The following is a 12,704-nucleotide window of genomic DNA, read 5'->3' as shown; positions in this document are numbered from 1 at the left end:
AGCTGTATGTCTGCATTTTTAATGGAATTTGTGACTGTACTGGGACACTTCCTTAAATCTTTGGGATTTTATTTAAGCCAGAGAATGTTGGGAACACTGGTGTTGTTACCGTGCTCTGTGAGAATGTGGTCTTCAGTTTGTAGAATCAGAACAGCCATAGTGGAAATGAGTTTTTAGGGGTTTTTGTTGGTTTCCTTTTTTTTTTTCCAAGAGACTGGACCAACGTGCAGAAATGTCATTTCAGTCTTCTGCTAAAAATCCATGGAAGAGAATGTTGCAGTTCACCCCCTGAAACAGTGGCTTTGCTGTTTGCACGTATGGTTTGTTCATAGCTGCCATATTAGCCCAGTAGATTTTGCATAATTTCCAGAGTAACTTCTATAGTTTTTCTGTTATTATAGGGTGTGGAACTGGACAATATTTATCTAACCTCTGTCTATAATCTTGATATTTTCTAATTTCTCACTCTAGTGGGGCAGAATGAACAACTTCAACATCTTGAATCGTAACTTCCACAGAATTCTAGAATCATAAAATTGTTGAGGTGGGAAGTGACCTCTGGAGATGATCTGGTCAAACCCCTTTGCTCACACGCACCCATCCAGAGCCAGTCACACAGAGCTGTTCCCAGATGGCTTTTGAATTTCTCCAAGGGTGGACACTCCAACATCTCTGGGCCCCTGTAACAATGTACGCTCACAGCAGAAATGTTGATTTCTGATGTTCCAAGAAGATTTCCTGTGTTTCATTTGGAGTCTGTTGCCTCTGACCCTGTCACTGGGCGCTGCTCAAGACCTGGCTCCAATCCTAGCAAAGAATCTTCTTAGTACCTTCCCTCCAGATATTTATAGACAGTTTTTAACGGTTTCCCCTGAGCCTGCTCTTCTTTGGGCTGAACAGTCCCACTTCTCTCAACCTCTCCTCTTAGGAGAGCTGCTCCCCAGCCCCTTCATCCCTTCACAGCCTTTTGTTGGACTCCCTCCAGTAATTCCATCTCTCACTTGTACTGGGGAGCCCAGAACTAGACCCAGTACTTCACATGTAAACTCACCAGTACTGAGAAAAAATTAGAGAATAATGTGACAGTATCTTTTAAATTTATCCTTGTCCTTAGTCTTTCTTGCCCTTCCTCCAGGTCTCTTTGAAGACAGCTCTTTACTCTGTAACAGGACTCTGCAAACATTTTGTTGTACTTCTCAGCTTTATCTATTCCAGTGGAAAACCCAATTCTTTCAATCATTCTTCGTTGGTTACATTTTCTTAGCAGCTTATCAGTCATTTTGCCCCTCTTCAGATTCATTTTTAGTGGGTCTGTAAATATGCATGTAAAATCCAAAATTAGACACAATATTCTTCAAGAGGCCAGTGCCAAGTTTATCAAAATAATTACCTCCATGTCTTCTGTTTTCGAGTTCTGAATACAACCTAGAATTAGTCTTTCTTAGTTTGCAGCAACACTTCATTCTTGTTTTAATTTGACAGAATTACCCAAGTCTTTTATTTGATATGTGAAAGTTATTTTCCATTTTGGTTTCCACCTTTGATATGGGTTTGGGTTTCTTTTTTTGCAAGGACTACTTTTTGCTTGGTTTTGGAGTATGTCATCATATTGATTTCTGAACATTGCTTCCATCATGTCCACTCCCTTCTTTGTGTGTTACCAGCAAAATTTTTTGTCTTTCTTATTTGACCACAATTGTTAATGAAAATATTGACTGTGGACCCGTCATCTCTTTGTGATACATATCTCAAAATATTCTTTATTTGATAACTACCTTTTGAAAATGGATTCTTCTAATTCAATATGTATTTCCATTCCTCTTCACAGTGATTTTATCTGCACTGTTTTCTTTTTTACATTGAGACAATGTCAGGTAGAAATGTGTAACAGTTTTAACAAAGGTCAAAATATGCTACATTTTTTTCTTTCCTTTATCCACTAAGCCAGTTACCCTGTAAAAGGAGAAAATTACATTAGTTTGACATGATTTGGTTTAGATAAATCCGTGGTAGCTGTTTGTTATCATTTTAATTATCTCCAAGGTGCTTAGAAGTGGATAGCTCAATAATTTGTTTGGTATCTCCGTGGATATCAAAATTAATTCTCTAACTCACTGAGCTCTGTTTTGCTCTTTTATATCTCTGGTTCTATATACACACATAAATGTGTATGTGTGGTTGTGTGTGCATATTTATATATATAAGCAACATCTTTCCCTTGCCATAGTTGTTTGGAATCATCCTCATGAGATTTCAAAGATCATTAATAATACTTCAGAGATTTTGTTTTCAGGAGGATGTCACTATTCTGTTCTGCCTTGAACTCAAAACACCGCCTCCTTTCTTCCTCTTTCCTTGACTAATCTGCCTGAGATAGCTAACACAAATGGAGGAAATTTCATTTGTTCTGTAGAAAATACTTTTCTTGAGGCAGGAGTGAAGCTTTAACAGGACTTGGCTACTTGCACTTGAATGTATATTTTTATGAATGAGTTAATAAAAGAAATATAGTAAATTTGTGAAGTTTTGTGATGCCTGGAGCAGCAATCACTGAGGTAGGTAGTTGCATAAGCACATGGTGAATCTGCCTTATGTAAGTACCTTGTACAGAGAAACAAAGATTTTAGGAAAAAGGTACCGGACATTTTGCATACAAAAGACACTTCCTGTCTGTCAGCAAACCCAGTCATATTGAAACAGGCATTGTGGAAAAAGCAAGAGACCACCTAAGTAGACACTTTATTGAGTATGTAACTAGCAGTGAATAAGATTATATGGTGACAGCAGCTCTTAGGATCCAGCTGAACCAGAAAAAAGAACCAAACCCTTAGGCTCAATGAGAGAAATGGGACCACACACCTATGTGCACATACAGCCAGTGGACTGAGCCACATTTTTTAGTTTGTGTGCATTGCTTCTACTTCTGAAACATAAGTACATTTAGAAGGAAAGGAATTAGATGATCCAAGTCCTTTAATCTCAGAGCCTTACAAGGAAAGAGTAAGACATACAAACTAAATGCATATATGTTGTTTAATTAACTGTACTGCTTGATGTGTGGTTTCCTGTGAGCATGGGTTGTCCAGTCATTATAATGGGAGCATTGTGAGCAATAACCTATTGATATCTACAGCTCTCTGCTGTGGAGCAGAAGCAAAGACACCAGAAAGGAAAGGGGGAAATCACTGTACATCTTTAGTCTCTGTGAACTGTTTTTCAGCCTTTTTGGTAGATTTCAGTGTAGTAAGCCATTTACCAGGGAACACGCTTTGTGTATTGCCTCTGTGCTGGAGAGAATCAATCACTTCTGGTCTACTCCAGTTCCAATCTGAACCTGGAATTCAGGACAAGAGAAATGACTGGGCACTGCATAATGATTTTACTAAAACTGTACTGTTCCTGCTGTGCCTGGATTTGGACAAAACTGAGGGCAAAACAAAAGGAATTAATTACTTTGGACGATACTAAAGCTTGGAATATGAACTCTGTGCAGTATGAACAGCACAGAAATTGTTGGCTTCAGAATTAACCGTAAATTCTTTGGCAAGTAAGTCACATAAGCCTGATACAAACCACAAATACATTTTACTTTTGCCCAAAAAGAGTCTTATCCTTTCTAATTTGTTCTTGGATGTCATATGTACCCATTTTGTTTTGGAAATAAAGATTCTAACTTTAAAATGTTGTCTACTTTGAAAGTGCAGCTTGTTTTTTAAAGCAATGAGATTTCCTTTTTTTTATTTCCCCACTACCCACAAAAATTATACCATTTGTGGCTGGTTTTTGTTATACATTGAACTATCTGAAATGAAGAAGAGACTCTGAGTTCTCCAGCACACTGTGAAGACGTAGTGTATTCCTTAGAAATAAAAAAAATATCATGATAATGCTGTGAGTTTAACAATAGCACATTGCCATCTGAAGACTGTAGAAATTAACACAAAATCCCGCAAGAAAAACAACTGAAGAAATTGCAAATCATAAGGAATGAGCAACAAAGCTGGAAACTGACTCTGGTGATCTGGGTTTCTGCTCCCTGATCTGAGCTTCCTGTCAAAATCTGAGAACTGTCTGTTTCACATAGCAAGATAATAGACAAAAATTTCATTCCAAATTAGAAAATATTATTTCCTATTTAATTTCTGGATACTTTGCTACAGAAAAAAACCTTTAACATATGAGTTCTATCTCTTCATTGTAAAGTTTCACACAATTGACAAATGTTTCCTAGCTAGACTCATTGTACATAGAAGAGGAATAGAAGCGGAAGAAAAATTAACCTGGCACCTTTTAGCAGAGAACTACGACTGTGGATAGGAAAAGATAAGACTGAAACTTTGAATCTCAGCTGTATGGTATTTCTTTGCAGTCAGAGTTTCCTTTTGGTCTTTTGTTCAGAGTCTTTGGACATATCAGCTACCGTTCAGACTGGGAACTGGTGAAGGTGGACTTCAGACCATCCTTCCCCAGGGAGTGCACTGATGAAGACTATGAATCTTGGGAGCTCACAAATCTGCAGGTATTCACAGTTTTATGTTAACTGACAAAACTTTTCCGTAGCTCTCAGATTCATATAGAGTTGCGTGCTAAGAAAATGTTTCCAAATTGAATTCGGATGCTACACCCACAGCTTAGTCTCCTTATGCTGATTTCGCTGGAGTTTAAAGTCAGAGAGGATTTTGTGTTCCCTTTGGTTGTGTGATCTGTGTCCCAAAAAAGGCAGAAGTATATCTGGGGGGCTGCCATAATAATAGGTGGTCCTGCTGGGTTGGGAGGCATGTCCCATGAAGTGAAGTGTGTAATATTGATTGAAACAATTTCAACATGTAGTCATGTTCTGCCAACTTCCTGACCACATACCATACTCATATATAAATTGCCATTAGTAAAGTCCATTCCAGAAGTAATTTAGGATCTCAGTGGACCAATCATGTAATGGAGTCCAGTTGTTTTGGGCAATACCCTTTCTGCAGTAATGCACTAAGGCTGTGCTAATCACAATGCTCTGGCCAAATCCACTTTTCAGAAGCTAAATTTCTGGACAAAGTACTGATTAAAGAGACCAATATGTGGTGGAATTTTTTATTAAATGGAACACATCATATTTATTCATAATAATTCTGATTTTTATGTTTTACTTCTTCCACCAGGGTTGGTTTATTTTTTGCATACTACTAAGTGTTACTCCAGCTCTCATTTTTTAGTTCTCATGACTAATTTTACACCTCCTGGTTGAGACTGCTGTGTGTATACAAAGAATGTTACACAGATCTGAGCCTGAAGAGTAACAGTATCTTGGCGTATTGGCATTGAAATATCTTTCAGAAATTAGAAACTACTAAAATGACTTTGGCAGAGTACTTGCAGCTGCCCATTTACCAATGGAGTGTGCATAGAGAGAGTTCATTCTGTGTCCTCATGGTTGGTGCTTCAAATGGACAGCCAACATGAGATATGATGATTTAGAGAAGTTCAGCTATCTGCAGCCAGATGAAATTTTTAAATGGCCATTCTGAGCTCTGCATGCAGGTTGGGCACTCATGAAACATAAATTGCACTTGCATTTTCATGTGCATCTTCAGATTTGTGTCCTGGAAATATAGCCTATGTTACAACTCTGTAATGACCTGTTAGTGGACAGCAGTGGATATGAGGGCTTTCTATACCTATATATCTGAGATCAGAGGGTTGATAAGGTTTATAGTCTTGGCAGCAAGACCAGCCTTTCTCAGGACAACACAGGGTCTGTTTGTGGAGGTTCTGTTGCAATAAGTCCAGTGCTTTGATATTCAGGGTGATCGTTGCATCATGGGCCAGCAGAGAAGCTTTCGGAAGAGGAAGATTTCATCTTGGTGCATTAAAGGAAAAAGTTTCACCTCAGCTCTCACATCCAAAGTTTGTGAATGTGTGAACACTGATTACTTATGGTGAGTCTGTCTGTGGGCCTTTTGACTTATTTCTAATAAATATTTAAGTAGAGTTTGAGATGGGTTTATTTTCCTCCTTTTGCCCCTGTTCCCATAGCCATGTATAAGCAAATGAGAAACCTGTTATTGAATAACAGCTTTCTTTTGCACTTGCATTTGTTTAAAAATGTTGCCATGTTTAAGTATTTGTTTCACCTGACTGAACAGATCCTGATGTTTTTCTCTATTGATCAAGACTTGAAAAATGACCATTGAATTAATTTTAAAGGCAAGCTTAAAAAAAAAAAAAAAAGAAAAGAAAAGAAGTGGTTGGTCTGAGTGTCAAAGGAGTCAAAGGAAACCTTTAAAAAAATCTTTTTTTACCAAGGGAGGTAATTTTGCAGAACTGACAGAGTAATTGCAACCAGTTTTTCCACCAAGTGTACACAACTCCCACTGAAATTAGAACAGAATTGGCTTCATCAACTTGTATGTTCATCCAGTAGAATAACACTGAAAAAATATGTTGACTTTGAAAAATGTAGTCTCATTCACCCCATACTGGATTGCAGAGTGAAGTGGGGGTAGTAGCATGTTTGGTGTTGATGTTTTTCAGTGATTACGGGTTTGAGCGCTCTGCACCTCTGAAGCTGGAGTCGAGCAAATGCTTTGCTGACTTTTGGTTTAACCCAGAAGCACCTCCTGAAGACTGTGTGTTGGGGCAGGCATACACCAGCAGCACTGGGTAAGCTGATTTTGCATTTCATGGGCTTGATGACGCTTCCAGAGAGGGGTAGAATATTTCAATCAGCAGCCTCAAATGTGGTTTAAAAGAAATTAATATTTAAATACTTAAATGGAGTCTACAAGAGAGCTGGAGAGAGACTTTACACAAGGACACGTAGTGACAAGACAAGGGGAAATGGCCTCCAACTGAAGGAGTGAAGGTTTGGATTAGATAATAGGAGAAAATTCTTTGCTGTATGAGTGGTGAGGCACTAGCACAGGTTGCCCAGAGAAGCTGTGAATTCCTCATACCTGGAAGTGTTGAAGGCCAGGTTGGAGGGGGCTTTGAGAAACCTGGTCTAGTGCAAGGTGTCCCTGCCCATGACAAGAGGGTTAATAGAGAGGTCTCTTCCAACCTGAACCAGTCTATGTTTCTATGAAATGTAAATTAGGCAAACTGTAAAAACAGTTCTGATTCTGACACAGAGCATGAGCAGAAGGTTCCTACAGACTAATGAAAGGAAAATATTGCCTTGTGTGTTCACAGCAGTTTAAAAACTAATCCGTTTGAGAAGAGGGTGAGCTGTCTTTTCAAAATTTCAATTTTTTTGATAATATTTTGTATCTATTATTACACTTCTGATAGGAATGTTCATGGCCTTTTAGCTCATTTCTTGGGTTCAGAGTAATTTTCAGTTTGGATCCAATGAATTACTCTGAGGAACTGACAACATCTCACAGAATTTCCAAGTTTCTCACTTCCATAAGGGTAAGGAGTTCTGTGGAGAACAGATTCTTTTCCTGACCATATGGGACACTCAGAATCAAAGGAAAGCTTTAGTAACTATAAACAATGCTGCATAGAATATACACTACAATGTAGTCTGACGTCTGTGCTGAGAATAACTTGCAGCTGGCATCTATTCTGGCTTATCATAACACCATCACAGTCAGTTGTAGAGATGAGAACCAAATGCTGAAATGTCCAATCTGGCAATAGAATCACAGTCTCTGTGTATATTTACCTTACAGAGGAAAATGCTGCCTTTTGGGTTGTGGCTGACAGCTGGGGTATACAGAGTGGGAATTCAAAAGAATGAAATGTAGCTCTGATCGTAAAGGATGTTTAAAACTAGCATACCTGTGTGAAAGTGATCTGTAAATAATTACTGTACACATCCGACCGTTTCATTATTAGCACTTTAAAAGTGTGAGTCCTTTCACTATTTATATGGTTGTATTAAACAAATGCTTTAAGTGTTTTAAGAAACGAATGGATTTGGAAGCAGGAGTTAAGCAATTAGTTCTGGGTTAATGTAAAAGTTGTTTGGTCTAATTTCTTCCTGATCTGTGGGATTTGAACCAAGACTTCTAGACCATTGAAGACTTGGATGCTAGAAAAGGGGATGACAGAGAGGACAGCAGACTGTCTAGGTCCCCGAGGGCTAGTCAGGCATGTTTCTAAGTTGGAAAACACAGAATCTTCCAATGCATGCGAGTGAAATTCTCGTCCATGCTGCACGCCCTTTCTTTAGCAGGTTTCCCCAGTAAAGGCAATGAAAGTACCCCCGGTGAAAGTACTTGTGTTGTTAGTTGGCTTGGATCATTTGCAATCTTCTCTCTTTGTGAACCCAAGGAAAATGCAGTAGCCTCAATCACACATGCATTTGGTGCCTTTGCTGGCATTCTTTTGCTTACCTCCAACTCACTGTGCCCACTGTTTACTGTTTTTGCAGGTACAGGAAAGTTGTTTCTAATGTGTGTGAAGGTGGAGTAGACCTGCAGCAGAACTTAGCACGCCATATGTGTCCATTGATTGCTCCCAAGGGACTTCAGATCAGCATCAGAGAAGAAAGTCTGGCTGTAAGGCCTGGGGAAGACATCACCTTCATTGTCCAGCAAGAGCAGGTAGTAATAAACATTGGCTACATGGAAGTTGAATTGCTGATTTTAGGGTTAGTTTCATTCCTACCTGTTTTGCTGCTGACTGAAGATTAATTTCTGCTTGAGACAAATATTAACAGCTTTCTAAATACTGAAACTTGATTTCAAGTGAATAAGATAAGCCAGTAAACTCAGTGAATCTCGAAATTCCACACGCAGAACAGGATTTCTCTCCTCAGCAGAAAAAGCACTGGTTTCTTGGAAAGTCAGAGTAACTGGATTAACAAAGTCTTCGTGGACTGAAAACTTCAACTGCTGTATCAGAGAAGAACAAAAATTGAGAGAACATTTAATACTTGGGTTTAAGTGTTTTTGAGAATCAGCCTTTCAGAAAGGAATGAGGCAAAGACTTACAGAAATCAGCAAATAGCTCAGCATAAGAATATTTTTATATATTAGTTGTTTTGCCAAAGATACAGGGTTTTTTTCTGTTTATTGAGAGACAATTCCCTAAGGCCCTGACCAACAGCAGCGAGTAACTCTTGGATGAATTGTTTGCAATGGGTTTGTTTTCTCATGCTTGTTTTTTAGCATTAAGCTATAACTGCTCTGCTCAGGTTACCAGAGTATTGTAATCCTGGCTAACCCCACTGGTTTGCAAGAACTTGAAGAAAGTTCACACATTTTGGCAAACCTGTGCTGTATAAATCGAGCACTTGGGATTTATTTCTGTAATAGAATCAAGAAGGTTACATGCAGAGCACTGGGCTGCTTAATGCTTCACAGGCTCTGTCCCAGTGCGTGCAGTGCCCCAGCAGTTTGTGTGGCAAGTCCTGCTGCCTTCTCTTGTTAGAGTTTGTTTGGAAATGTTTATTGTAAGCCAAGAGCATTTGGTTACAATTTGGACTCTAATGATTTTGATTGGCAGTTTGACTTTCTTCCTACTGAAGCTTTAATGAATCTCTGTGGCAATATGAAAAACATTTAAAATTATTCAAAAATCTCCAGAAATAAGGGATCTTGAAGAGAATCCCTTGCTGTGTCTTTTGGTGTACTCTTTGCTCCATACATCAAAGAGGAAGATGGATTTAGAAGAAATATAGCAGTTTGGTGCCCTCTATGGCTAAGAATAATATTTAAACTCAAATGTTCTGAGCACTGCTTAGGACTTAATCTGTATGACAACGTCCAATGAGAATTCATAACAATTATTGAATTTAAGAATCAGCTCTACTACAACAAACCAAAACATACTGCATTCTCTGGTGAACAAAATTAATTTGCTGGTTTCTGTGAATGCATGTTGTTAGATGCAGGAATACCAGACATCAGAGAGGAAAGGAAGCAGGCTTCTGGTACATTTTGGGCAGTTTGCAACACTCATTAGAAATAGTAACAACAAATAAATACACCATCATGGTCGTAGTTTTTCCTAAATTTTGTTGGCTGAATATATGAATAAATAATGTCATGACAATCTCCTATTTTTTATGGAAGTGGATGCCCCAATTCCTTATAGTTTTATCTGCCTTTTCCCTTTGTCACTGGTTTGCTATCTCTCCATACTCTGTCTTTACTGGTCAGGAAATAGAAATATCCTGGTGTTTTGAAGAAAGCACCCTCATCTTTACACTAGGGAAGTTATTAGAATAAAACACTAAGAGAACCTTCCCCTACTGTCTTTCAATGCTGGTTTCTGTCTCACCTGGAAAAAAAATGCATGGACACTTGTTAGCATTAGACAGAGTGAAAAAGAATTGCATGCAAGCTGATGTCATCTAAAGAGATTCCGCTTACTGAATTGCTGGCAAGGAGATATCTCTTCTGCTTTAAACTTTAATAATATATTATCTCCTCTGCAAAATTCTCCTCTTCTGTTGTCAAAGTAAAGGTGTTATTTGGGAAAAAACTATTCACAATGAAGAGCCTTTCACAGTCCTTTATGTGTCTGTAAATATGGTGCTTAGGTATTTGATAATCCTACAGGTTCCTTATTATGGGTATTTTTTACATTATAAGCAATGTTGTTTCATGTGATAAAACATGGACGAAAATTATCCACACTGTGAAATAATAAAAGGAGGAAATAATAGTATGTTTTCCTTCCTTTTGGAAAGGTAATGGCAGGGTACATGGGTTCTAGGCATGGAACCTCCTTTGATTTTCAAAGAATCATAGAAATATAGACTGACAGGTTGGAAGGGACCTCAAGGATCATCTGGTCCAACCTCTCTTGGAAAAAGCATAGAGCTGGATAAGATGCCTGGCACCTCTCCTGCTAAATCAATAGAATAGAATAGAATAGAATAGAATAGAATAGAATAGAATAGAATAGAATAGAATTCTGGATAATTCATCAGTTTCCTGGGGAGATTATTGCAATCACTGATCGTTGTCATCATGAAAAGAATTACATTAGTGCTGCCTTTTAGGATTAAATTTTGAAATAAAGCAATTTCGGAGAGTGGCTTTTGGAGAAATGAAGTGATTTTGAATACTTTAATGTCAGTCCTTTTCTGCTTTGATGGCCTTTCCTGTCGCTTGACCAGCATATGGGTGTATACATTCCTTTCATAGAGGAAAGGAAGTTGTTGAAACCAATACTTGTGTTTCCACAACAAAGAGGCTTTTCTATGAAGCCTAGCCCTGCAGCTTGCCATGATCTCTGGGAAGCAAGCAGAAACATCCACACTGCTGGAGGTCAAGGAATCAGGACCCCTTGCTCAGGCAGTGCTGCCAGTAGCATTGAGAAAGTGTTGCTGCTCACAGCTAAAATGAATTTTCCTTTGACTGCATCCAAATGACAGGTCCATGTGACACAGGCCTGATTTCTCTCTTGAGCAGCTATGCCATGACAACATGAATGATGGGCATGTGTGTCCTCTGACAGTGGTATCAGCCTTGTGGTACGACACAGGAACACAGTGTCGCTTAAAGGAACACTTACCAGAAGTATTATGAATTATAAATTCCATGAGCTATTTGACATGATAGAATTATTTGACTGAACTTTTAAACCATTTCCCAAACTCAGCTTTATTAAGCGTGCATCTAATTTTGCACTAGAGCATGTTAACTCTTAACATGCTGGTAGCTCAATGTGACGCTCTACAACTCTGTATGAAGATCCCAGCTTGGGTCTTAAAGGCCACATGGTTGACAGTGAGAATGTATGGCTGGAAAGTGCTGTGGAGAACATCTAAGCCAATTGATTTTACTTTATAACTGCAAAAACTAGAAGCTCATGTGATGAGTAGTAAATTGCTAAAATAGCAATCTTCAGCTGCTTACAATCACATGAGCATCACTTTTGAACTTGGGGCTGCCCTGCACCATTATATTACATAATGTCCAGCTGCGTTAAGAGAAGAGTGATGGTTTCTGTGCCATACAACTTGGTTAGTGGTCTGGGGTATATAATCTTAAGGTAGCACCTTGCTCTCTAAACATGGTATTCTCTCTGTTAGTGCACACAGCATCTGTTGCACTAATGTAATTGCCATGGCAGTAGTGGTTTTACTGCAGCTGTTGCAGTTGGGTCAAGATGTCTGACTGGGGCTGAAAACGCTGTTGTGATTCCGTAAAAGGTTATGAACATGTGTCCTGTCTATTTTGGTTGTGGCCATTGCAGATGTTTTTGATGTGTTTTCCTTTTAGGGTGATGTATTGAGTACCAAATACCAGGTAGATCTTGGGGATGGCTTTAAGGCGATATACGTGAACCTGACGATGACTGGAGAGCCCATCCGTCACCGCTACGAGAATCCCGGGATTTACCGCGTCTCCGTGAAGGCTGAGAACGTGGCTGGGCATGACGAGGCTGTGGTGTTCGTCCAAGTCAACTGTAAATCAGCTCTTTGGTTTTCCTTCTTTGGCCACTGTGTACAAACCTCATGTCAGCTGTGAAGGGGGAAAGAAAATTGCCAGTCACAGTTAGGAAAGACTGTATTTTTTTGACATCCTCATGCAGTCTTGCACTGTTGTGTGTTGTTAATGCTGAGGCTTGTATACCTAATCCAGTAGGAGGTCAGAATCAGCTTTGTTTGGATTTGGCAGAAGGATGGTTTATTAATCTTTTAAATAACAAGCATGCCTCAGTATAAATTTCAGGTTTGATCCATCTTCCTGATTCAACAACCCTTGTCAGCCTTAGCAGCTAAAATTTAATACTTTGAGCTATGTCTTTGT

At 38.9% G+C, this 12,704-nt stretch overlaps 1 protein-coding gene across 9 annotated transcripts in view; it reads left to right on the top strand.

Annotated features, from left to right (window-relative positions):
- Positions 1 to 12,704, top strand: part of SORCS2 (sortilin related VPS10 domain containing receptor 2) — a 361,254-nt gene that overhangs the window by 312,708 nt on the left and 35,842 nt on the right. For all 9 annotated transcript variants that reach the window (XM_031060109.1, XM_031060108.1, XM_031060107.1 and 6 more), the window contains exons 14-18: positions 4,399 to 4,519; positions 5,794 to 5,927; positions 6,523 to 6,651; positions 8,369 to 8,540; positions 12,174 to 12,360. In XM_031060109.1, coding sequence (XP_030915969.1) covers positions 4,399 to 4,519; positions 5,794 to 5,927; positions 6,523 to 6,651; positions 8,369 to 8,540; positions 12,174 to 12,360 — 743 coding nt within the window. The remainder of the gene's footprint in view (positions 1 to 4,398; positions 4,520 to 5,793; positions 5,928 to 6,522; positions 6,652 to 8,368; positions 8,541 to 12,173; positions 12,361 to 12,704) is intronic.

Source organism: Geospiza fortis, unplaced genomic scaffold (genome assembly GCF_000277835.1).
Source record: "Geospiza fortis unplaced genomic scaffold, GeoFor_1.0 scaffold147, whole genome shotgun sequence".
Classification (NCBI taxonomy): domain Eukaryota; kingdom Metazoa; phylum Chordata; class Aves; order Passeriformes; family Thraupidae; genus Geospiza; species Geospiza fortis.
This window is presented reverse-complemented; position numbering and strand designations above follow the sequence as displayed.